The 25631-nt window shown below is 45.5% G+C and overlaps 1 protein-coding gene across 1 annotated transcript in view; it reads left to right on the forward strand.

Moving 5' to 3' along the window:
* SLC25A43 (solute carrier family 25 member 43) overlaps nucleotides 1–25625 on the forward strand; it is a 35585-nt gene extending 9960 nt beyond the window's left edge. Inside the window, exons 3-5 of the mRNA XM_024128231.3 lie at nucleotides 927–1099; nucleotides 23699–23833; nucleotides 24657–25625. Coding sequence (XP_023983999.1) covers nucleotides 927–1099; nucleotides 23699–23833; nucleotides 24657–24857 — 509 coding nt within the window. The 3' untranslated portion in view covers nucleotides 24858–25625. The remainder of the gene's footprint in view (nucleotides 1–926; nucleotides 1100–23698; nucleotides 23834–24656) is intronic.
* Nucleotides 25626–25631: the final 6 nt, after the last annotated feature.

The following is a 25631-nucleotide window of genomic DNA, read 5'->3' on the forward strand; positions in this document are numbered from 1 at the left end:
CCACATCTTCTTTATCCATTCATCTGTTGATGGACACTTAGGTTGCTTCCATGTCCTGGCTATTGTAAATAGAGCTGCAATGAACATTTTGGTACATGACTCTTTTTGAATAAAATAAATTTTTAAAAAAAGAATTGGAGGGGCTTCCCTGGTGGCGCAGTGGTTGAGAATCCGCCTGCCAATGGAGGGGACACGGATTCGAGGCCTGGTCCGGGTAGATCCCCCATGCCGCGGAGCAACTAAGCCTGTGCGCCACAACTACTGAGCCTGCGCTCTAGAGCCCGTGAGCCACAACTACTGAAGCCCACGTGCCTAGAGCCCGTGCTCCGCAACAAGGGAAGCCACTGCAATGAGAAGCCCGCGCACCGCAACGAAGAGTAGCCCCCGCTCGCCGCAACTAGAGAAGAGCCCGCAAGCAGCAACAAAGACCCAACACAGCCAAAAATAAATAAATTAATTAATTAATTATTTTAAAAATTGGAAACACCCATATACCCACCATATACCAGCTCCTTCAATTAATGTTTTGCTTTATCTGTCCCTCTAACCATTCATCAGTCATATTTTTTAATGATTTCCAAGTAAGTTGCAAACATCAATACACTTCACCCCTCAACCCTTCAACATGCATATCATTAACTAGAGTTCAATATTTGTTTATGGCTCTTTTAAAAGTAAAATTGACATAGAGTACACAGATATTTAGGGAATCTTTTGATGCATGCATTTTGATCAATGACACACCCGTATCAAAATATAGCACATTATCATCACCCAAGAAAGTGCCTTCTGCTTCGGTTGGAGTGACTTGTTTAACAAGCCCAGAGCCGGTCCTGTTTACTTTCCCTGGATTCCCCACAGGCATTTATGTTCTCAAGCCAGTGTTTCCTGAGACATCACAGCCTCTCCCTGGCCTTGTTTTTCAGGTGCTCTCCCTTTCTCTGCTGGCTCCCTTCTAGTTTACATGAACCTGGAGAAAATCTGGAATGGACCCCGAGATCGGTTCTCTCTCCTCCAGAACTTTGCCAATGTCTGCCTGGCTGCCGCGGTGACCCAGACACTCTCCTTTCCCTTCGACACGGTGAAGAGAAAGATGCAGGTGAAGAGTTATGTTTGGGGGCGGGGTTGTGGGTCTGTGGGAGGGATGGCTTGCAGTGTTTGTGGGTGGGTAACAACAGCAAAGAACATGGAGCCTGAGCAATGCCAGGTTTCCAAGGAGCTCATGACTGCTCCTACAAATACTCTGCAAACCCTCACTCCGTGGCATTTCTGCTGCTAACCTCAGGGCAATGGACTCGAGCCCAAGCCGCCTCCCCATTCTCATCCTCTGCTTTTTTAGGTCTTTTATAAAGCACTTTTCTTTCCTCTCTGCATAGCTGCCACTGCCCGTTACATCAAGGCGGCCTCCACAGGAGGACAGGGCACCCTTGCCTTCATAGCCTGTCCTTACTTCAGTGAAACAGACTGGAAAGAACCAAAATAAGCCAGGAACTATCAACAGCAAGGGGCCAGTAGTCCCTGATTCCCCTGCTGAGGAAGTAACTGCATTTGAAATGGACCAGTGTCTTAGTGGGATTGGCCCTGCATTTTCCTAATTGTTACCTAGGAAAACTCACAGTTTCTCTACAGACCACAGAGACAAAAGCCTGATATCTGAGGTCTCAAAGAGAGAAATTGGCTTAGCCTAGAATCAGCCAATTTTGATCAAAGAAAAATCAGAGCAGTCCAGGTAAGGTTGGGGGTTACAGGCAGGTCCACACAGGGCAGGGGTGGGAGTCGGTGGACTTAGAATCAAGCAAGGCTTCGCATCTGCCCTGAACCCTGCTCACTCTCCGCCAGCCTCCCTTCAGACTCCACATCCACAGGCTTGCCTGCCTCCCTGGCCTCTTCCGGGCAAATCTTGATTTATACAATTGATGTATTCCTGAAGAGCTGCTTGGATATTAATTGGGGGGAGTTGAATCCAATTTTAAATGATCAGTCCCCACTGAGTTTGTTTTTCCCCATGTCTCTAACTTGTCCCTCTGCTATCTCAGTGGCCCCCGGCTTCTCCACATGGTTTTCTTGGCCAGGCCAGGCCAGGCCTCACTTGCCTCAGCACTAAAAAGCCTGCAAGTACTTATCTCAACCTATAGAGAAAAGCTGCCTTCAGAACAATACACATCACAAGTACACCCAATTCTGGCTGCTCCAATCCATCAGACTTTTCATCTTATCTGGGTTGCGTTCCTTTCCTGTCCTTTGTCCAAACACATTTTTTAAATTGTCACGTTATTGTAATTTTAACATAGATGCAAGTTTAAAGCCTGCTTAGTGCATGCTTATTTATAAAAGCCATTATTCCTCATTTTAAGAGTAATGTACATACACTTGAAAATGGTTAAAATGGTCAATTTTATGTTGTGTGTTTTACCACAATTAAAAAAAAAGGAATGCACATAGATTATAGAAAATTTGGGAAATACAGAAAAATACAAAAAAGAAAATAATAATTACCTATAAGCCCAACATCTATGCATTACGATGATTAATAGTTCTACTTCTGTGTATGTTCATATGTGTATGCATATGTGTGTGCATAAATATAAGTATATAATATATGCATATGGAAAGTTATTTTTCACAAAATTGCATTCCTACTGTATATAAAAATTAATATCTGTTTTTTTCACTTATTTTATAATGGATAGTGCCTCAGGCCATCAAGTATTAAGAGCATCTTTTCTAATTATCACATATATTCCACCATATGGATGTGCCATAACTTAAAAAAATAAAAAACAAATTTATTCTCTCAAAGTTCTGGAAGCTAGACATTTAATATCAAGGTGTTGGCAGGGCCATGCCCCTTTTGAAGGCTCTGGGGGAGGATTCTTCCTTGTCTCTTCCAGCTTCTGGTAGCCCTAAGCATTCCTTGGTTTGTGGCAATACAACTTCTATCTCTGGCTCCATCATTCCATAAATAACAGTTTCTGTTTTTTAATATTCAGGCTGTTTCTAATTCTTCAGTATGATAACACCACAGTGAAAGCCCTTGTATTTTTTCACATTTGTGATGACACTCTTTAGCTGTATTCCTAGAAATACAGGCCACAAGATAAAAATAATTCTAAGGCTCCTAATGAAGTTTGCACCCCAGAAAGGCTGTAAGTTTATGCCTGCACCAGCAGTGAGTAGGGTGGTCCATCTCAACTCCTATAAACAGTAATGACTATCACTTTCTAAATCCTTGTGAACCTAATAATAGCTGAAAAATGCTGGCACGTTACTTTAATTTGAATTTCATTGATTATAAGCAAATTGCATGTTTTTCATATATCAATTTGTCCTTTGTATTTCTTTGTAAATTTTCTGTGTCCATTGCCTATTTTTCTAGGCTATTCAGCGTTTTTTACTAATTGGTAAGAAGTCTTTATATGTTAAAGATATTAACCCTTTGTCATACACTGCATGCATTTTTCCCAGTTTGACAGTTGGCTTCTAATACTGTTTATGTTGTTATTATACATATTTTTAAATTTTTATGCAAATATATATATATATATTACTATTTTTTGGTTTCTAACTTTGCTCTTCTGTGTAAAAGGCCTACCCCATCCCACAATCATATGACTATTCACTTATATAGTTCTTTAAATATTTTTGTTGTAATTTTTACACTTATCACTTTATTTAGAATTTACCTGAGGTATGATGTGAGGTAATCATCTGACTTTTAAAAACAATAGTTTACCAATTGTTTAAGCACCATTTTTGGAATAATCTCTTTTCCCCACTACTCCGTGCTGCAACTTTTACCACATCCTAGATATTTGTATATGTTCTAGAGTCTGTCTTGGGGCTGTGTATTCTGAGCTGTAGATTTGTCAGCCTGTCCTCGGGCCAGTCCCACACTATTTCAATTCCTATAGCGTTATAATACCTTGTAATGTCTGACAGGGCATCTACCCCCTCACCACTCTTCTTTTCAACATTTCCTTGATTATTTTCAGCCATTTGTTCTTCCTGATGAACTTTAGAACTACCTCGTGATTATGACTGGAGTTCAACCTATATACTTGGAATAATTTATGTAAAATATTCTGTCTTTATTCAGGAATACTGTGTATCTCCCCTATAGCTTCAGTCTTCTTTCTTTACATTGAACCATATGACATTGCCAACATCCTACCTTTTTTTTGACTTACCCAAAGGGCAACTTCATATGGTTAACTCTTATAAAAGTTGATTTCTTCATATGATAATTATGCTCTTTCTAAAAAAGATAGCTTCTTAAAAAGAAATCCAGGGTGAGGTCGAGTGGGAAGGAGGTATGATATACTACAAGCTTTTTATTCATTTTTTTAAACATCCTGGCCCTAGGAATTTATCTACCTGTCAGGAGTGAGAATGGGCTCTCGCTGGTTGGCCATCAGAAGATGGATGAAACTAAGGCTGCTTATATCACTGGCTTCCATGCTTTGAGGATTGCTTTTTGAAATAGTAGAGCCAGAGGCGTCTCGCCAGCACTTTCTGGCACCTCTTATAATTTAGTGTTCCTTATGCAGAGTTCAAGGTTTAGTGAGCTCACTTCCTCCCCACAGCACGCCTGCTCAAACCCAGGACTTTGAGCCTGGGGGTTGGAGCAGTCAGTGAGAAAGGGTAAGAGTCTAGGACCAACTCTGGTGTGTGGTTTTTTCCCTACACCAAGGAAGTCTCCAACGGCAGCTGAATGTCCTACAATTCCACTCAACTCGGACACTCTCTACTCGGAGACAGCATCAGATTCCACAGGCCAAGAGCTCAGTCCCACAAGACTGTCCCCCCCACTTCAAATGCCGATGTCAAGTCCAGGTTGTCACCTGTGCTTCTGAAGTATAAATTAGAGGTTCCCACAGCCCCATCCTTGGATTTAATTAATTTGCTAGAGTGTCTCACAGAACTCAGGAAACCAGTTGACTAACTAGGTTACTGGCAACCAGGCCCCATCCTTAGGTGCTTTCCAAAAGTCACTGTATTAACATAAACTCAGGCGTGGTTGAAAGGGGTTTGTTATGAATATCAAGGCACCTTTATTGCTCTCATCACTTAGGTAATGTCAAGGATTATAGGAGCTCTATGCCAGAAATGGGGATGAAGACCAAGTATGTATTTCTTATTATACATCACAATATCACAAAGGGTTTCAGATGAAATTCAGTGACATCTAAATGTGAGGGTGGAGGTTTCAGTCTTCTCTGTAAACTTTTAGCTTTCCTTTTTCCACCTGAGAGCTAGAACAATGACCTCTTATGGGGTAATCTAGCCCCCACTACATTCTACTCTAGAATATATACCTACCACAATAATCTGCTGTACACTCGAAGTGGGTATTTGGGGGTAAATTTGATCATATTTTCCCTTGTATGGAAACCTTATGCATAATGCATACACAGAGCTTCAACAAGAAGCTTTCAAATAAGTGCGAAGTCATGATGGTTGTAAAAAAAAAACCAAAAAAAGAGAGGCAATTGCATGGTTTTCACAAAATATGATCAGCATCCAGTTATGAATGACAACATAAATGTCATCCAAAGATACGGGAAGCGAAATCTTACGGTTGTGATCAAAGTGTTATTTTACAAGAGTTAATAAACACTCACTAATACCTTGTCCCGCCTACTTAAAAAAAATTAACTCCGCAAAACAGAACCACAGGCTGCTTTTAAATGCAAACGTGCGTTGCTTTCTCTGGCCATTAGATGTCGCTGCAGTAACGGAGCTTATCTGAGCACTACCTGAGGGTATGGGAGCCTTGCAGCTGGTGATCACCGACTAGTTAACAACCCCCTAACCCCTGCTCAAAATACATCTTCAGTTCGGAGAGTAAGGAACCTAGAAACAACAGGCTAACCCTAAATTCTACTGTGGCTGTTGTTCCTGCAGAGCACTCAATCCAACTTCTCCAAGAAGAGAGACCTTTAACAACAGTCTCCCCGCCACCCCCTGTGGGAGCAGGCAGTGTTTGCCCGCAGAATTTATAAGGAGAGAGCTTTGCAGGGCGGCCGGGCTGCTCTGACCTGAACACACTTAATGGTAACATTTGCATTCCATCGGCTTTCCTCCTTACACTGTCCATCAGGAAGCAAATCAATGTCAGGTGTCTGTTAGATAACAAGCCGGACAGGGAATTTCCTGAACCCACATACCGACTGGCCACTTTGTCTGAATGTCTCATTCTCCTAATGTATGCTTTATCCAAACACACACATACACACACAAAATCTGTCCGTTTAATGCCGCATCAGGTTGGAAGTCTCTTGAACACTAATGACAGTAATCATAAGTCTTGTTTAACCAGCTGAGCCCTTCCTTCACCGTGCTTACACTCATTTTATTCCTTTTTCTTTTTCTCACCCCGGCTCCTGGCTGGCATGCTAGAGACTGGAGAGGTAAATAAATTATGCATGTGCATGTTTTGATGGGATGGTTTTCTGGTGGGAAGGGGGTGAGTCAGCCCTGCGCACAGATAGGATGAGGTGCCCCCATACCTGGGGCGCTTTCATGGCCCCCAGGAACACCCTGCCTGAAATGCCCTTGGCCACACTTCAGCACATTTCAGCTCAAGCTCTTCCAGGTATATACCCGGCCTTTCCACTTTCGTCTCTCCCACACCTGGCCCTGAGCTTGGGACCAAAGAGGCTGGCAGCACTTAATGTATTGGGAGGACAAGTAGAACAGTAAAATACTGATGGAGATTAGTTTGATGAATCTGTGGGCTCTCCATAAGGACCAGGGAGTCCTGAGCAAATGGTTCTCTGGACAGTTCATGTGGATCAGGAGGGAGGCACCAGGCACAAGCTCAGTCTCCCACAGCTCTGCCTGACCCCCCCCTCCCTGCAGCCCGTATTAGGTGTCTCCGTTTCATTAAACATAAAACCAAGTGTTAGCCTGTTGCTCTCTACCCAGGGGACTTCGACCCCATCAGGGCTCACAAGGCAAGCAGGATTAGGCCAGGTCAGCATTTGAACTGAAAGCACATAAGATGAAGGACAGAGGTAGTATCCAAGGGGCACAGCTGACTGAGCAGAAAAGGCACGGTCCCTGAGTGAAGAGAGGGCCCCAGCTGTTCAGACAGATGCTTGAACCTACCTGAGATGCTGAACTGGGCACGCACGTAGCTTCATCCATTCCCGCCAGGGCGCCCCGCCCCTGTCGTGGTTCCTCCTGCTCGGATCCACATGCTCAGCCCTGAGCCACGTTTCCCGAGCCCTGGTCCCACACTTCTCACTGTTTGCCGGACACTGCCATTTGGCTGTCGCCTCTCCAGGGTCACCTCTAAGTATGTATCAAACTGTCTTCCCAAGGTTCTGCATTTCACTGCTGTCATTGCCCCAGCCACCCAGGCTGCAGACCCGGAAGTTGTCTTTGACTCTTTCTCTTCCCCCTCCCCCAGTCAACCTTGAACCCAGTTGGGTCTTCATTCCTAACGCTCCCACGTTGGTCTTTCTTTTTGTCACTGTCCCTGCGCTAATCTCGGACCTTATCAGTTCATACCTAGGCTACTGCAGTAATCCTCTAATTGGTCTCAGGATTAACTCTAAAACTGATCATAAGCATTGGGTACTAATGTACCAGGCACTGTGCTAAGGGCTTTATGCTCATTATCTCATTTAATCCTGGCAACAAACCTGCCAGGTGGGCACTGTGCTTATCAAGCCCATTTCACAGAGGAGAAAATCAAGGCACTGAGAGGTTCTGTAGCCTGCCCAAGTTCACACACTCAGTCACTGAGTAACCTGAGATGTAACTTATCACCAGGGCCAATATTCATTTCAGTCCCCTCCAGCCCAGGCTTCTGCCAGACGAATTTTCTTAAGATCTGCCTGCGTTGTGTCCTTTATTGCTCTGAGAGAATAAAGGCTGAGCCCCTTGGCCTGGCAGGCTGCCCTTAGCAACTTTGCCGCGCTCGTTGCACAGAGGCGCCCTATATCAGGAGTCGCAGAATCAGATGCCGGCAGGAACTTGGAAGTAACGGGAAAAGGAGAAAGTAGGGAAACCCAGGTAACATAACACTCACCCCCTAGAGAATAAGGATTCTGAGGCAGTCTGAGCCATCCTGGCTTTCAGAAGCATTCTGGAGCGCTAACTGCACTGTGCTCACAAAATGTGACCAGCATCTAAGTATGAATTGCAGCGTGGAACAAAGTGGGCCAGGGGAGGCTGCAGCAAGTTCCTCTTCTCCAAAGGATAGATGCCATTTAGAAATGTGGGCCCACTTTTCAAGGAAGCCTGAAATCCAGATTTTTATGTAAGATCCCAATTTTTCAATGTTGGCAAATAAAAATGGTTAAATCCTGCCAGGGCTAAACAGAACATGCCTTTTTCTGACCTCTGCTCTGTTCCAGCCTCCAATTCAATCAAAATTATCTTAGCCCCCCCTCCCCCATCCCCCTGAAGAATAAGTGTATTTCACATTCCTGTCCCCTCTGCCTGGAGCATCTACCTCCATCTCACCTGACATCTGCCTCGTGGTGGCTGTCTCTTCTGACCTACAACAGCACACATCTGTTGCTTTCGTTTGATAAAGGAGTTGGCTTTTCCTACCCCTCAAACAGCTATCCTGTCGTGATGGATAAAGGCAGGTGTTTTGCCTCTGTAGAACCACAAATGGGGGTGTTCCCCACGGCCTCGGAGGGGATTCGGGGGTAGGAGAATCAAGGTTAACTAACAGGGTGCTCTGCCGATAACTGCAGATGCTGTTTTCACTGTCACTCCCACCCCACCCACAAGGGCATATTTTGTTCCAAAAGCTTTGTGGGTGAACAACCCCTTTTAAATGATGCTCTTAGCCTGTATGTGTGCTCTGGTCCAGCTGGTTTATTTTCCACAGCATTTCTCCGCGTGCCCCACCTTCTGTCATCTCTCCACCATTGCAGCACATCTCCACCCTGTCTGAGCCCCCTCCTGAAGCCTTCCCTCCCCTCCTCAAGAGGAAGAAGTCTCCCCATTCTGAACGCCCAAAGCTCCCTCTCGCTATAGCTCTCAGGCCCATGTCACATGCTTCCTTGTATCGTAATCTTCTGTGTCCATTATTCCTTCTAGACTTTGAGCTCTTCGCCTTTGGGACGTATGTCTTACACATTTGTATGTCCCCACAGCACGTAGCCTCATGTAGCAGGCACTCGATACTTGTTTAAAAATGAATGAAGTTCAGGGCCGGCTTCTGAGATCTCACTGCCTTGTGAGTACAGAATTGAACCTTAGCTGCTGCTGGGTGAGCCCCAAGTCTGTGTGCTTGTCCCTACCCCTGCTGAAGGTAAGAACAGCCTGCCCTTTCCCCGGCCTGCTGACCTAGGGAAACCTCGGCTTGTCCCCTGTCTCGAACTGCCTGCAATCCTCGCTCTGAAAGTGCGCTATCTCCCACCCCCTACCTTAGCTCTCCAGTTGTGTATCGCAGCTCCAACAGCTGTTACCATTTCAAGATAAGTAAATATGCTAAAAGGACAGAGTAAAACAGTCTTGATGTACACCCCCCTCTTCGTGGCAACCTCCCACCGCTTTGTACAGTGCCTGGAAGTACCTGATGAATCAGCATCGTAGCACTTGTATTCGTCAGTTTGTTGACTTCAGTAAATGTGATATGAATGAACAGTTCTAAATCTGTGCCCTCCTTTGGTGGGGAGGCGTTTGTCAGGGGTAAGGATGGGGACAAAATATGTCTGGAGGAGGTAACGAAAGGAAAGTTCTCCCTGGGAATAAGAAATTGTAATAATGTGATAATAACTACCATTTATTGGTCATGTGATACAGACCAGGCAGTTTATCACCCCATTCCATCCTCTTTATCCACCCTATTAAGTATTGTTATTATTCCTAGTTTCTAGGTGAGGAAATGAGGCACAGAGAGTGTAACTTGACCAACAGTCACTTAGCTAGCAAGCGGGGCGGGGGGCTGGGATTGAACCTAGGTCTCTCCTTTAGGCCCATGCTTTGTCCACCAGGACTATAGGGGCTTGGTCCTAGATGCTAGGTAATCGGTTTTTGTTTTGTTTTGTTTTTTCCAGTTCCCTTGCCCTGGGTGTGGGAGTAGAGGATGAGGGAGAGGGAAACCTAACCTTGAGATTTGGGAGCACTCGGCCTCGGTTGAAAAAAACAGTAGTGCACAAGCTCAGAAACAGGCACGAGGGTGGCTTTGGCCAGGGAATGGTTAACTCAAGCTGGAGAAAAAAAAAAAAACAAACCTTTGGAAAACCAGGCTGTCGGCGGCTCTGGCTTTCTTTGGTCACTGGCAACCTGACAATGGAAGGCTTGAAGCCGGCAGGTTGGAATGAGAAGCAGAGAACATTCAGCAGCCATGGACCTTTGGCTGCCGCAGACTGGCCACTCCGCTCGGACGCGCTGGGAAGAAAGCCCCTCCGGCTCACCGAGCCCCTAGCAGAGCAGGTGCAAAGCCCCAGGAGGGGAAAGTAGATCGTTCTCATCACACCTGCTAGGAAGCGCTAAGCGAGTTTCAGATGTTCCGCCTAGTTCAACATTCCTTGGTTGACATCGTGTCTGTCGTCAGTAGGAATAGAGTTCTATTTCCCCAGCACAGCCAACTTGCCCGATGATCCTGAAGTACAAACACTGCTGGGTTCTAAGCTCTCAGGGTCATGGGAGAGGATGGGAACCTACCTTTTGAGTTCGTTGCATTTTTAACTCCTTGCCGTCATCTTGCTCTGGGGGCTGGCCCCTCTGGGGACTGACTTCTTCTGCCTAAGTCAGTAGCATTGTCTTGGCATTCTGAGAAAAAAGTATGCTTTTCGGATCCAGGTAGATGTCTGGACATCCCTCAGGCCGGGTGGCTTCGTTTGAGCATCATCGTTAAGGTGTAAGGAAAGGAAAAGTCTCCCCTTTGTTTTTGCCAAAGGTGTAGAGTGCCCTAAATACTTTAGGGATGGCAGTTGTTGATCATGGAAACGAGACTGTCCCCTAGAGGGCAGGCAAAAGGAGGGAGTAGGGGGGAGCCTTCCTAATCCCACTCATTGTGAAATCACTCCGTCCTTTCTCTTGACCTGAGCTGGCTTACTCCTTCCAAGAGATAAAGTCTGGGTATCAAAATGGCCACCCTCTGCTAAGCAGACTTCTTTGAGCTCCAGCTAAACAATAACAGCAGCTAAGACAGGCGTTCCCCTTCCCCCTGCCTCCAGAGTGGGGGTGAAGAGAGAGGTAGGGGAAAGGGAAAGAAAGGTCCCAGAAAAGGCCTGCTGTCAGCCAAGAAAGGCCCGCAGCTGTGAGCAGTCATCTGCGGCTCCTGCTGTCAGGAGGAGATGAACACTGGGGTTTGCCCATCCCTCCGCTGGCCTCAAGCCAGCTTTAGAAACGCAGCACCAGTTTTTACCTCCTTTCCTCCACAGAGCTGTTGTTCATTTGTGTTTCACAGCCGTGTTCATCTTAAAGCTTTCATGGGCAGATTAGCTCATTGGTCCAGAGTGTGGGCTTTGGATGCCATCCCTGTCCCTTACTCTTTCCGTGAACTTGGGTAAGCCACATCGCCTCTCTGAACCTCATCTTCCTCATCTGTAAAACACGGGGAGAAGCCTAATGCCTGGCTCATATCCCCATGGAGAAGACTGAATTGGGTTAATGCAGATACAGAGCCAGGCACAAGATAAACACTCAATATAAATACTCAATAAAACCGAGGTACTATTTTTATTGTTCTTGAAGCATCTCTTCAGAATCTACGCACGGCATTGAAGGCCTGATTAGAACCATAAAAGCCGGGCCAGGTGTGTTTATGTGTTTCCTGTGATGGCTATAAACACACAAATGAGCTAGCATCCCAAGACCTCAAAAGATCTTCCGTCTCTATAGATAATGGTGATCAGGGATGGTAGGGGAGTGGATCATTCATTCGTTGGGTTAATTTAACAGGCGTTTACCTAGAGGCCACCCTGTGCAGGTACTGCCTATGTCTGTATTCCCAGCCTGCAGAAAACCGGCATCTGCCAAATCTCCTGCACCCTTCCTACCCAGTCTCACTCCCCATCAAGGTGACACTAGGGAATTCCCTGGCGGTCCAGTGGTTAGGACTCCGTGCTCTCACTGCCGAGGGCCTGGGTTCAATCCCTGGTCGGGGAACTAAGATCCCCCAAGCCGTGGGATGCAGCCAAAAAATAAAAATAAAAAAAATAAAAAATTAAATTTAGGGCTTCCCTGGTGGCGCAGTGGTTGAGAGTCCGCCTGCCGATGCAGGGGACACGGATTCGTGCCCCGGTCCGGGAAGATCCCACGTGCCGCGGAGCGGCTGGGCCCGTGAGCCACGGCCGCTGAGCCTGCGCGTCCGGAGCCTGTGCTCCGCAACGGGAGAGGCCAAGACAGTGAGAGGCCCGCGTACCGCAAAAAATAAAAATAAAAAATTAAATTTAAAAAGGTGACACTAAAAGTTGGCTCTTGGGCCGCTGCCGCTCAGCATGCGCTCCCAGGCCTCTCTGCTGCTCCGCTTGCATGCATCTCAATTGCTTTCTGGCCCGGCTGCACTTTTGATTTCCCCGCCCCCGCCCCCAATCGGCACATGGGAACTGTTTCTCTTCTCTTGCCAAGCAAAATACTAACCTGCTGTCCATTTACTCGCTTCCCCCATGTCATTGCGGGCTTTCCGAGCAGGTCCTCGGGCACCTCGGCCAGGATGGGGGGTGACTTGTAGGCTTGCCAAGCCGGGGGAAGCTGCCTGCACCCGTTTGCGTGGACGTCCCCACCACAGAGCCAGGGTGCTTCTCGGCTGTATGAGGATAACTCTTGGGGACCTAGCTCTGCCAAGAGAAACTTGGGCCATGTGGCTCACAGGACATAAAGGTCCTTTTACTTCAATACCATTGGCTTTTTTTTTTTGGCTTGTTTGACTATTGGGGATTTGCCAAAGGACAAAAGCCTCCTACCACAACTGCCTTCCATGCATGTATGTCCTCAGATGGCTTGGGAAGTGGACCACTTGGTCTTCAGGTTGCGTCCCATATGGCTACAGAAGATAAAAGTTGTTTCCAAATAACAAGTGAAAGGTTCTGAGCTCCTGTTTGCTCCAGCTAGCAGACTCTCTTTTTTTGTTGTTTTTGGTTTTGTTTTCTTTCTTCGGCCTCTCCTTTTAAATGTTTTTTTTTTTTTTTTTAATTAAGACTTTGGGGGTTTTTTGGAGCAGTTTTAGGTTCACTGCAAAATTGAGAGGAAGGTGCAGAGATTTCCCACGTACCCCTTCCCCACACGTGCGCGGCCTCCCCCATTACCCACAGCCCCCACCAGAGGGGTGCATTTGTTACCAAGGATGAAGCTACACTGACACATCAGAATCACCCAAAGTCTGTAGTTTACCTTAGGGTTCACTCTTGGTGGTGTACATTCTATGGGTTTGGACAAATGTATAATGATGTATATCCATCATGAGAGTATACAGGGTGTTTTCACTGCCCTAAAAATCCTTTGTGCTCTGCCTATTCATCCTCTCCCCCAAACCACTGATCTTTTTACTGTCTTCATATTTTACCTTTTCCAGAATGTCATATAGTTGGAATCATACAGTATGTAGCACTTTCAGATTGGCTTCTTTCACTTAATAATATGCATTTAACTTTCCTCTGTGTCTTTTTGTGGCTTGGTAGCTCATTTCTTTTTCATGCTTCATGATATTTAATTGTCTGATACCACAGTTTATGTATCCATTCACATACTGAAGGACATCTTGTTGCTTCTAAGCTTTGGCAATGATAAATAAAGCTGCTTTAAACATCCGTGTGCAGGTTTTTGTGAGGACATAAGGTTTTTTTTACCTACTTTAGGTAAATACTAAGATCTAATCTAATCAGTACAATTGCTGGCTCCTATGGTAAGAATATATTTAGTTTTGTAAGAAACTGTAGCATTTAGCATTCCCAGCAGCAGTGAATGAGAGTTCCTGTTGCTCCACATCCTCACCAGCATTTGTTGCTATCAGTGTTCTGGATTTTGGCCATTCTAATTGGTGTGTAGTGGTAATTGGGTTGTTTGTTTTCTTATTGTTGAGTTTTAAGACTTCTTTGTATGTTTTGGATAACGGTCCTTTATCAGATATGACTTTCGCCAATATTTTCTCCTAGTCTGTGGCTTGTCTTCTCATTGTCTTAATTAATGGTCTTTTAAAATTAATATTCTACCTTTTGCATAGGTAACATATGCATAGGATACAAAATCCAAAAGGTACAAAGAGTGTCCATTGAAAAGTAAGCCTTCCCCGACCTTTGTCCCTGGGACTCCCAGTTCACTGCAGAGAAAACACTGGTTGTTTCCATTTTCTTACCTGGTCGTTCCAAAGGTGGTCTATGCAAACATACACATAAACGTGCACATTTATGTTCTTTTTGTTTTTAGATAATCAGCAGCATGCTACATATACTCTTCTGCACTTTTTTTTTCACCTAAAAATGTATCTTGGAGATGGCACCTTATCAGTCCAGATGGAGCTGCCACATATTTTTAAATGGTGACATAGTATTCCATAGTCTGATGTACTGTTTCTTTAACTAGCCCCCTATTGATGGACATTTAGATTATTTCCAATGTGCTGCTGTTACTAACAATGCTGCAACAAAAATCCTCGTAACACATCATTTCCCACAGGGGCAAATATATCTGTAGGATAGATTCCTAGAAATAGGATTGCTTTGGTCAAGGGTGTATGAGTTTTACATCTTCATAAATATTGTTTAATTATTTCAGAACTCATGGAAAGAATGAACAACCTAAAATGTTGCCTCTCTCGGAAGGCCTCTATGGAGTTGATCACAGAAACAATCAAGCACATTGCTTTGAAGCGTTTACCTTTCATTTCCATCAACTGCAAGTTCGTTCCTCCTTTTCTTCAGTATGTATTAAGCACATACTGGATGCCTGGCATATTGGTAGATTTGGGGGCGAAAACCGCATACAAGATAGATAGACATGGTCACTGCCCTCATGGTATTTATAGTCTGTGAGGTGGGGGAGACATGAAAGAAATAATTATACACTAAATCATTACAAACTGTGTCACGTGCCAGGAAAGAGAAGTACAGGGTGACCAAAAGTGTTTACTAGGCTCCTGACCTAGGCTGGAGATCTGGAAAGACTTCTCTGAAGAAGTGGTGTTTAGTCTGATTAGTAAGAGAGACTTAGCTAGGCAGAGGAAGCGGCAGGTTTGAAGTCCTAGGGGCAGGAAGGAGCCCTGAGTAGGACCAACAGCATGGATTAGAGGAGCAAGAAAGGACCTTCAAGTTCATTTAGTTCCAGTCTCCTTACCGGACGTGTGAGGAAACTAAGGTTCAAAGAACTAAAGGACTTGGTCAAGGTTATGCAGATAGTGGCAGAGCCAGGACTAGGACCCGGCTTTCTCAGATGATGTCTGCTGCAGAATGCTGCATGCCCATCCTGGCAGCTGCAGATCTGAACTAGACGCCATGGGATAGTTGCCTGGGTTTGTGTGGAGGGAGGATTTAACTTCAGAGCCTTGTAGCTAGTAACCTGACATGTTTTGTGTCTCTTTGCTAGGAAGATACGGTTTGGGCAAATGGCGGTCTAGCGTTCTAGTCTACTGGGTTGGTTTAGTCTTCAGCATACTTTTCTCCAAGTTTTGGTTTTTGATTTTTTGGGGGGTTTGGGGATATTTTTGGGGGGGGGGCATGCTGAGCAGCTTACGGGATCTTAGTTCCCTGACCAGGGATCACACCTGCACTCTCGGCAGTGAAAGCGCAGAGTCCTAACCACAGGACCACCAGGGAATTCCCCCTTCTCCAAGTTTAAATACTAAATAATAATGATAATGGTGGTTACTATATGTCAAATGCTGTTCTAAGCACCTTACATATGTTTCATTTAATCTTGACAACAATCCTATAAGGTAGGTGTTATTATGATTGTCCCATTTTACAGATGAGGAAATTGAGGTTCAGGAAGGTCAAGGCATTTGCTCAATGTCCCAGAGCTAGTGAGTGGCAAAGTGAGGTCTCCATCTAAGCCGTCTGGCCTCAGGACCCATGTGCTTTCCCCAGGCGTTCTCACTGTCAGCAGCAGATTGATGGGCTCAGGTCTCAGCCTGAGCTGCCTTGTGCTATGGAGGGCCTACACCAGTGATCCTCAACCTGTCTGCATATCAGACTCCTGTGAGGAGCTTACCAAAAATGCTGATGTCCAGACCTCACCCTAGGTCAGTTAAATCTCAGTCTCTGGGGGTGGATCCCAATCACTGATGGTTTTGAAAAGCTTCCCTGTTTCATCTAACATGCAGCTAAAGGTTGAAAAGCACTGCTGTTTAGCCTTACCATTCCTTCTTTCTTTGGGGGTATTTTAGTTGGAGCTGCTGTAACAGAAATCCATAGACTTGGTGGCTTAAACAACAAGCACTTATTTCTCACAGTTCTGGAGGCTGGGAAGTCCAAGATCAAGGTGCCAGCAGATTTGGTGTCTGGTGAGAACCCACTTCCAGTTTGCAAATGGCCACTTTTTTGCTGTGTTTCCCCCTTGGTGGAGTGAGAGACATTATCTCTCTTGTGTGTCTCCTTATAAGGGCACAAATCCCATTCATGACAGCTCCACCCTCATGACCTAATCACCTCCCAGAGGTCCTCACCTCCAAATACCATCACAGTGGGGGTTAGGGCTTCAACATATGAACTTTGGGGGCGCACAAACATTCAGTCCAAGGGGCAACCAGCAATATGGTTTGCCTTTGTGATCTGGGTATCTGTTTAGTATGACACTTGTAGAGGCATTTATTCATACCACACCATGAGCTCCAGTCTTAGCATAAAGAATTCATCTGGTGTGCATGCTGTGGCACCCACATTCAAGGACGATGTGTGGAAACAAGCCTGTCGAGGGCTGAGGTAGTCATCTCAGTCCTGGGCATCAGGAAACAGTGTAGCTTAGTGGGGTAGAGCTTGAATCTGAGTCGAACAGACCCAAATTCAGGTTGATGCTTTTTTTCATACAGTCTGTGATGTGGGAGATTTATCCTTTCTCGGGCTCCATTTTGCCATCTATAAAATTGGGCTAATAAGATAATACTACCTATTGCATGGGGCTTCTGTGAGGATTAAACGAGCTGGTACATGTCAAATGCCCAGTGTAATGCCTGGCACCTAACACTCTGTAAATATTGGCCATTATTTTACTTCATGGCCATCCATGTGGCTTACTTGAGCCTGGTCACGGGTAAACAGTTGTATTTGGGAAAAACTACCAGTGACACTGATATTAAGGGGAATTTTGTTTGACATTTAATGAGTGCCCAGTATGTGCAATGAAGGGTATTAGACCCCAAAGAGCTAGGACGGTGAAGAAGGCCTAGTGCCTGCTCCCATGAGCTTGCTGGCTGCCAGCCCAGAGATTGCATCCAGATAACTCATACCAGGTAGCCTGGACCACAGCAGAGGTCTAACCAATAACTAAGGGAGCACAAAACAGGAAAAGAACCTCGATTCAAACAAAGGAGCTATAAACTAATTATAAGGCAATCAAGGAAATGTGAACACTGGTTAGATACATGATGATATTAAGGAAATATCATCGGTGTGGTAATGGTATTATATATTTCTATATATGTAATATACTTTATTTTATATTTTAGAGAAGAAGCCATTGTATTTTCGAGAAACATAACTAAATTTAAATTAAACAGATAAATTAAAATGATGTCTTGCAAGGGATAGAGATGAAAAAAGATTGTCAATACACTGCTAATTGTTGAAGCTGGGTGGTGGAACTTTCCATTCATTTTACTAGCCTCTCCACTTTTGTATATGTTTGATATTTTCCACAATAAAAAGTGTTTTTTTAAAAAAAACAGAGGGCTTCCCTGGTGGCGCAGTGGTTGAGAATCCGCCTGCCGATGCAGGGGACACGGGTTCGTGCCCCGATCTGGGAAGATCCCACGTGCCGCGGAGCGGCTGGGCCCGTGAGCCATGGCCGCTGAGCCTTCGCGTCCGGAGCCTGTGCTCCGCAACGGGAGAGGCCACAGCGGTGAGAGACCCGCGTACCACAAAAAAAAAAAAAGAATTAAAAAAAATCTTTAAAAATTAAAAAAAATAAAAAAAACAGGGACTTCCCTGGCCGTCCAGTGGTTAGGACTCTGCTCTTCCACTGCAGGGGGCATGGGTTTGATCCCTGGACGGGGAACTGAGATCCTGCATGCCGCATGGCGCAGCCAAAAAGCAAACAAACAAACAAAAAACACAGAGAGAGGTAAATTTCAAGAACAGGTGGGAGGGAGACAAAGGGAGAGGGAGCAAGGAAACAAGCAGTTCCAATTGCAGCAGCAAGAAGTTTCAAGATGAAGTGGCATGTGACCTGGACCTGGGTGAGGAGGATTTTGCCCATCAGAAAAAGTATACGTAACGTTCAGGAGGTAATGGGTGTGACTTGTTGTAGGGTTCCTGGGGTGGGGGTAGGTATTAGTCAAGGTTCTCCAGAGAAACAGAACCCATAGGATGTATGTATGTAGAGAGAGAGAGAGAGATGGATTTTAGTTACTCGGCTCACGTCTGAAATCCGCATGGTAGGCCAGCAGACTGGAGATGTTGCAGTTCAAGTCCAAAGGCAGACTGCAGGAAGAATTCCCTCTTTCTCAGGGCACCTCAGTCTTTTTGCCTCTTAAGGCCTTCAACTAACTGGATGAGGCCCACCCACATTATGAAGGGTAATTTGCTTTACTCAAAGTCTAGTGATTCTTTTTTTTTAATTGAAATATAGCTGATTTACAATGTTGTGTTAGTTTCAGGTGTACAGCAAAGTGATTCTGTTTTATATATCTTCTTTTTCAGATTCTTTTTCCTCATAGGTTATTACAAAATATTGAGTATAGTTCCTTGTGCTATACAGTAGCTCCTTGTTGGTTATCTATTTTATATACAGTAGTAGGTATATGTTAATCCCAGACTCCTAATTTGTCAAATTAACAAAGTCTAGTGATTTAAATGTTAATCTCATCTACAAAATACCTTCACAGTAACATCCAGACTGGTATTTAACCAAATAGCTGGGTACTGATGGCGGCCTAGCCAAGTTGACACATGAAACTAACCATCACGGGGTGATAGTGGGAAATGATACTGGGAAGACAGGTGGGGGCCAAACTGTAGAGAGTTTCGAATTCTGTTAAGTTTTCTTTGGAAAACACTCCTTCTGGAAGTCTTTCTTTGGAAAATTGGGAGTTGGTGAAGGTTTCGAAGCAAAGCAATGACAGCATCTGATGAGTTTTGAGTGCTACTTGGCTGCTGTGTGCAGGATGGATTGGAGAGGGCAGAGACTGGACACGAAGGGATAAGTAAGCAAAGTCTGGTCCTCACTCAAGAGAGATGAGAGGTACTGGCAGTGGAACTGAAAAGTGTCTGAAGCATAGAATGTAATACAGGAAGGAGCAGGAGATCAGACTGAGAAGCAGGCAGAGACCAGGTCACGGAGGGCCTGGTAAGCCAGATGAAAGAGTCTGGACTTCATTCTGAGGGCAGCAGGGGCACCCTGAAGAGTTGACGTCAAGGAGTAACCAGATCAGATCACCCTGGCCGCTCTGTGGGGAATAAGGGCAGGTAGACGAGCTAGCAGAGGTTGTGGCTTGGCCAAGGGCGATGATAGTGGGAAGAAAGAAAAGTGGACAGATTTGGGATACATTTGGAACTAGCTGGTGAGAGATGAGATAGCAGAAGGTGAGAGATGAAGAGAACTTAAGGGTGACTCCAGTTTGGGGCCTGATCTAATAGGTCAATGGCGGTGCCATTTCCTGACATGAGGACAACTAGAGACAGTCAGGGTTGGGGTGGAGTTCTGAGTAGGACATATAAAGTTGGAGGTGTTTGTTAGACTTTCGAGTGGAGATGTCACCTAGATAGTTGGTTACACAATCCTGTGGCTCAGAGGAGAGAGGGGGGCAGAGGAGAGCAGGAAGAAGGCCAGTGCAGTCGAAGTGTAGTGTGTGAACAAGAGAGTGACACAAAATGAAACTGAAAATATGTACGGTGACAGGTCACTCAGGGCCTGAGCCTTTGAGTCGTGTGCTACAGCCATCTCCTACTGGCTCAGGAGAGCTGATTATTAAATTGCAGCAAATTTGGGAGCTGGTTGACCTCACAGTTGGTAGCCTGCAGTCTGCCACGGTGGGAGTATTTACACCATTGAGGTCAGCAAATGCTACAACTCAGGGCTTCCCCCGCCCACAGAACCAGTTGTTAAATATTTACCACTATATTACCACTGCAGCTTACAGGCAACAGTAAGAACTTTATATTTTATCCTAAGTGGCTTTAATAAAGCCATTAAAATATTTTAAGCAGGTGAATAAAATGAGTTGATTTTTTTAAATCACTCTAGCCGCTCTATAGAGAGGGAGGGCAAGGAGTTTCAAACTTTTTATGTCCCAAGGAGACTACTAAGGAAGCTGCTGCGGTGGTCCATGTGAGCACTGATGGTGGCTTGGCGGTGAAGGTGGAGTGAAGGAAAGACATTTAGAAGATTGTTAGGGTCCTAAGATTGACTACAGATGGCCCCCGATTCCTCACAAGTTGATTATAACTGACCTGTCATATAACTCATGTATATGAGTTATACATGAGTTAGACACTTGGTTAGCGTCTTCTGTTTTAGTTGTGGTAGGGGGTCTCAGGTTGCAAAATTATTACCTTGACTCATGACTGGGGGCTTTTTGCAGTTTTACTGGAAACCGGCAGAAAATAAATCGATAATATTATCTCATAGCAGAATAAGACAGTTAATTTCCTACATGAACACAATCTCCTTTTTTCAATATTTCAGTCTTACAGTAGCAGGAGGAGCTTCAAGTCTTGTGATTAGGCTGATTCTTTCTAAGGGAAAGGAGGCTTAATATCTGTTTGACAGCAGTTCTTTCTCGATGGGGTAAGAAGGAAAGGAGGCCGAGTCGGAACAGTGCTAAGGTAAATGCTTTAAAATAAGACATTCGCCAAAGCCCCCTGACCATTTTGGTTCCTGTAACTCCAGGCTGGAGGCTCAGCTTGTTCATTTCATATCCTGTTTCTCATACTCTAGTCTGTGCTTGGTTGTTACTGTGCCTCAAAGGGAAGGCCAAACCGCAAAGTTCACCCTTCGCCCTGATGGAGGACAGAAATCCCATTTCCTACAGAGCTGAACTTCTAGTTGGGGGTAGGAGCAGACCAGTAAAGAAAGTAAATAATTACACCAACTATTAAAAGGCAGGGAAAAGATATAGGCCTGGTCAGAATGACTTCAGTGAAGTCATGGAGACAGATGCCACAGTGAGTGGGTAGAGCAGTGAGTGGGGAGGTGGGAAGGGTTGTGCCTCAGCAGGTGAATGGATAACCAAACATCCACACAATGCAATACGACTCAGCAATAAAGAAGAAACTAGTGATGAGCACAACATGATGACTCTCAAAGGCATCGTGCTGAGTGAAAGAAGCCCGTCTCAAAAAAGTTACATGCTGTATGTTTCCATTTATATGACATTCCCAGAGGACAAAACTATAGGGACAGTACAGATCAGTGGCTGCCCGGGGCTGGGGGTGACCTTGATTATAAAGGGGCAGCACAGAAGAATTCTGGGGGCTGATGGTGCAGTTCTGTATCCTGATTGTGAGGTTGGTCACACAGATCTATACATGTGTTAAAACTCATATAACTAACTCTACACCGAAACAAGGTAACTTTACTGTATGTTACTTTGGGGATGAGACTGGGCAGTGTCTATAGGACAAACATTGGAGGAAGGAGTCATTTTTAATTTGGGAGGGACTTGAGTTTATTCCTCTGCTAGGGGGGACATCAGGTCTCTTGGGAAAGGTGCCCAAGAGGAATTGAAAGGTGTGAGATCCAGGGCACCAGTGGGAAGAAAAGATGATCTATTTTCCCTACGAACTGGGAGGCAGGGTCGCCTGTCTAGGGCGGAGGACACGGTGTGGCATGTGGGGCGTTGAGGGATGTGGTAAGGTTGGGAAGAGCCACTGTGAGAAATGGGAAAGGATGCTTCCAGGGCTCGCTCTGCAGTCTGAGGATCCAGCAGAGGTTAGAGACCTCAAAGCTTTGGTGGCACCGACCTGCCTCTTTGTGGTTTCATGTTCAGTGACTTGGAGCAGAGAAGGGGTTGGTGGGGAGGGGGGCATGGAGATCAGCTGAAAGACAAAGGATTTTGAGACTAGGAACAAAAAGAAGTGCTGGGAAGACAAAAAAGGAGGACCGTGAAGCCAGCAGGGAAGTGGTGGCCTGGGAGACAAGGGAGAGGGCGTGTGACTAGAGGGGTTAGTGATCTGAACGATGACAGTTAAGAGGCATCAGGGAGCCGGGGAGCTGGATGGACGAGGACACTGGTCTGAGCAGTTCTAAAGTGTAAGATTTCAGAAGTGGAGACAGAGGACTAATAGGTCAGGTAAGGGATTTGATTGATATTTAGAATAATTTCTACATAATAGTAATAGCAGGACTAGCTCATATTTATTGATCCTTTCCATGTGCCTGACACCGCTGAGTGCTTTGCATGCACATCTCATTCATTCTCACAGCAGATACTATTCTTATTTTCCAAATAACGAAACTGAGTCTCAAAAAGGTTAGGTGAGTTGCCCAGGGTCACATGGCCAGTAAGTAAGTGGGGCAGTCATGGGCTAGAACCCAGCCTGTCCGACTCCAGAGTTTATGCTTTTCCAGCTCTTATACTCTACTGCCTCTCCCTCATGGAAGAGCTTGATTCCATTGCAATAAAATGCTATACTAGCCTCAGCTAGACATTTCAGAAACGAACCAAAGTAGGCGCGTAGCTTGAGGTAAACTTGTCACCATTTCTGAAAGCCAGCTATGAGGGGCTGTCCCCCTCACAGTGAACAAATAGAGCCCATTTGCATATAGATGGTATACGGAAAAGTTATTTCATCTGATCATAAAATTGTTTTCCTAAAGGACAGAAAAGTTACTTTCAAAGATGGGGCATTTTGGTGGTCAGTCAGGATGGTACTGGGGGTGATGATGAAATCCATGGGGTAGCCAAAGTGGTGTAGAGGTGAGGATCACTGAAGCCGAGGTCCAGAAACTAGGTATGAGATGGCTTGTGACTACAGATGCCAAAGTTCCCTACGACAGTGGTGAGTGTGGAAGATGGGGAGATACCAGGTGTCACAGGCCTCAGTGAATGTGGAAGAGTGGCCAGGAGGCCAGTAGCTGAGAGCAGGGACCAGGAGTGTGGTTCAGTGGCACGAGCCCCAGCTGAGAGCTTTTGGCATGAGAGCAGCAGAGTCAGGGTCTGGGAACAGAAAGAGGGAGCTGGAAGAATGCCCTGCCCTCTGCTCCCCAGCCTGGGACATCTGTGATGTGGGGAGATGAGCAGCCCCCACTTGAGAACTTCACAGAGGAGGAATCGGTTAAGACAAGGAAACAGAAGGCACTTAAAAAAGATGAAGGGCCTGAGAGGTCTCTACCACATCCAACGGGCATAGTTTGGGAGGCAATGTTAAGTGTGAAGTTGAGTCCATCCCAAATGGCTGCTTCCTTCCAAGAAAAAAATAGCCACAAATATGTGAACGGGGTGTCATGGCTTTACTGCATGTTAGTATTCGTTCTAAGCCCACGGAACAGGTAGAGCCCCGTGACAGCCGTTCTTTGTCATCATCTTGGCCAGGACGTTGCATCCAGAGCCCAGACTTGAGACCTTGGCTACTTGACTAGAACCGTTATTTCCCAGTGACTAAATCACCTCATCCCATCTTCTGTTTCCTGCCAGGCTCAGAGTTCCTACCTTCCCCACTGTGGAGGAGTAGATGTCCATTTCTCAGGAGCAGTGGACTGCTTCCGGCAGATAGTGAAAGCCCAAGGGGTCCTGGGGCTTTGGAATGGATTGGCAGCCAACTTACTGAAGGTGAGAGGAGTGGTGAGTCTACTGCTTGTCTGCCTCTTTCACTTCTACCCTGTTCTGTGCCTTTTCTGCTCCCCCTACAGTTTGCGTGGAAACATCTCCTCGAGCACAATGCAGGCTGGTTGTCAGCCCTGAAGAGTGGGGACCCTGTGCAGTGTTGGGGCATCTGACACCCCATCCCAGAGGAGTTAAGCATTTAGTGTAAAGGTTCCCAACATGTAGGTTCATGGACTCCAAAGGGAACTTAACCCCCTATCCTAAATTGTATGCAAAAATGTGTCTATATGGGCATCTGTGCATCCCTCTGCGGAGAGAATCCATAACTTTCATCATTTTTCCAAAGAACTCCATGACAAAAAAAAAAGTTAAGAACTGTGGACTAACCTTGGACTAACCTTGATGCAAAGTGATTCCTGATTCCAATCAAGACAAGCCCATGTTGGGACTTCCCCAGCTGTCCAGTGGTTAGGACTCGGTGCTTTCACTGCTGGGTCCAAGTTTGATCCTTGGTTAGGGAGCTAAGATCCTGCAAGCCGTGAGACGCAGCCAAAAAAAGGGACAAGCATATGTTGACAGGCAGTGTCAACATGCATATCAACCCAGACCCAGGCTTCCCCAGGGCGTGCCCTTCAATGGTTCTGCCATTCCTCTCCCCAGCCCTCACTGGGCCAGCTTGCATTTTGCCATCTTCCCTGATTCCAAAAAAGAATGACCATGTTGTATTGTCAATAGCCTTTATCTTAGTTTACCCTGATCCAAGTCGATTGCAGGGCATTGATGTTTTCTTTTCAGATTTTAACATGATTTTCATTTTCTTTTTAAACAGATAGTTCCATATTTTGGAGTTATGTTTGGCACCTTTGAGTTCTGCAAGAGAATCTGTCTTTACCAAAATGGTTACATCGTGTCTCCTCTGAGCTATAAATTGACCCCAGGGGTGGATCAGAGTTTGAAGCCTCAGGAATTACGGGAATTAAAGAAGTTTTTCAAAACTGGACAACTAAAGTCTAAAAAACCAACTCTTTAAAACTGGATGGAGCTAGAAGTGCACTGACTGAAGGTGTGTTGCAATCAGAGAGAAATGTAGCCTCAGAATTGTGCACACGTGGAGTGACAAGAGGGTGCTGCTGTCTGCTGCTCTTGGAAATGAGAAGATTCAGCCATACCTGAGCTCCAAACTGATGGCCCTGTAAACACCTACGCCACCAAGGGTTTCCCAACATGACCGTCGCAGGATGGCAGCCCACCAGGTTTTACAACAGAACCTAGCAGTAGTGAAATGTGCAATTTACACTCTGAATGTAAGTAGGCAATTTACACAACACCAAAGAAAGGGCATTGCCATGACTCCTCAGAGCAACATGTAGTTGAAGTGGCTGGGCAGATAACACGCCGGGAGCTCTGCCACAGGCTCACAGCTTACACCAGCCCACAGCAGCCTAGTTTCACCCAGATTCACTCCAGGCTTCCTGATACAGTCCTGGAACTCATAATCTTTGCTGACTTCTGAGTGCACACACCATGGTGTAAATTATGCCTTATCAGAAACTACATGAAAACATTTAAAAGTTACGACTGTTGAGGAGGAAAACAAGATGGTGGAGTAGAATGACGTGCTTTCACTCCCTCTTGCAAGAACACCAGAATCACAACAAGCTGCTGGACAATCATCGACAGGAAGACACTGGAACTCACCAAAAAAGATACCCCACATCCAAAGAAAAAGGAGAAGCCACAATGAGACGGTAGGAGGGGCACAATCACAGTAAAATCAAATCCCATAACTGGTGGGTGGGTGACT

This window comes from Physeter macrocephalus, chromosome 21 (genome assembly GCF_002837175.3).
Source record: "Physeter macrocephalus isolate SW-GA chromosome 21, ASM283717v5, whole genome shotgun sequence".
In the NCBI taxonomy this organism is placed as follows: domain Eukaryota; kingdom Metazoa; phylum Chordata; class Mammalia; order Artiodactyla; family Physeteridae; genus Physeter; species Physeter macrocephalus.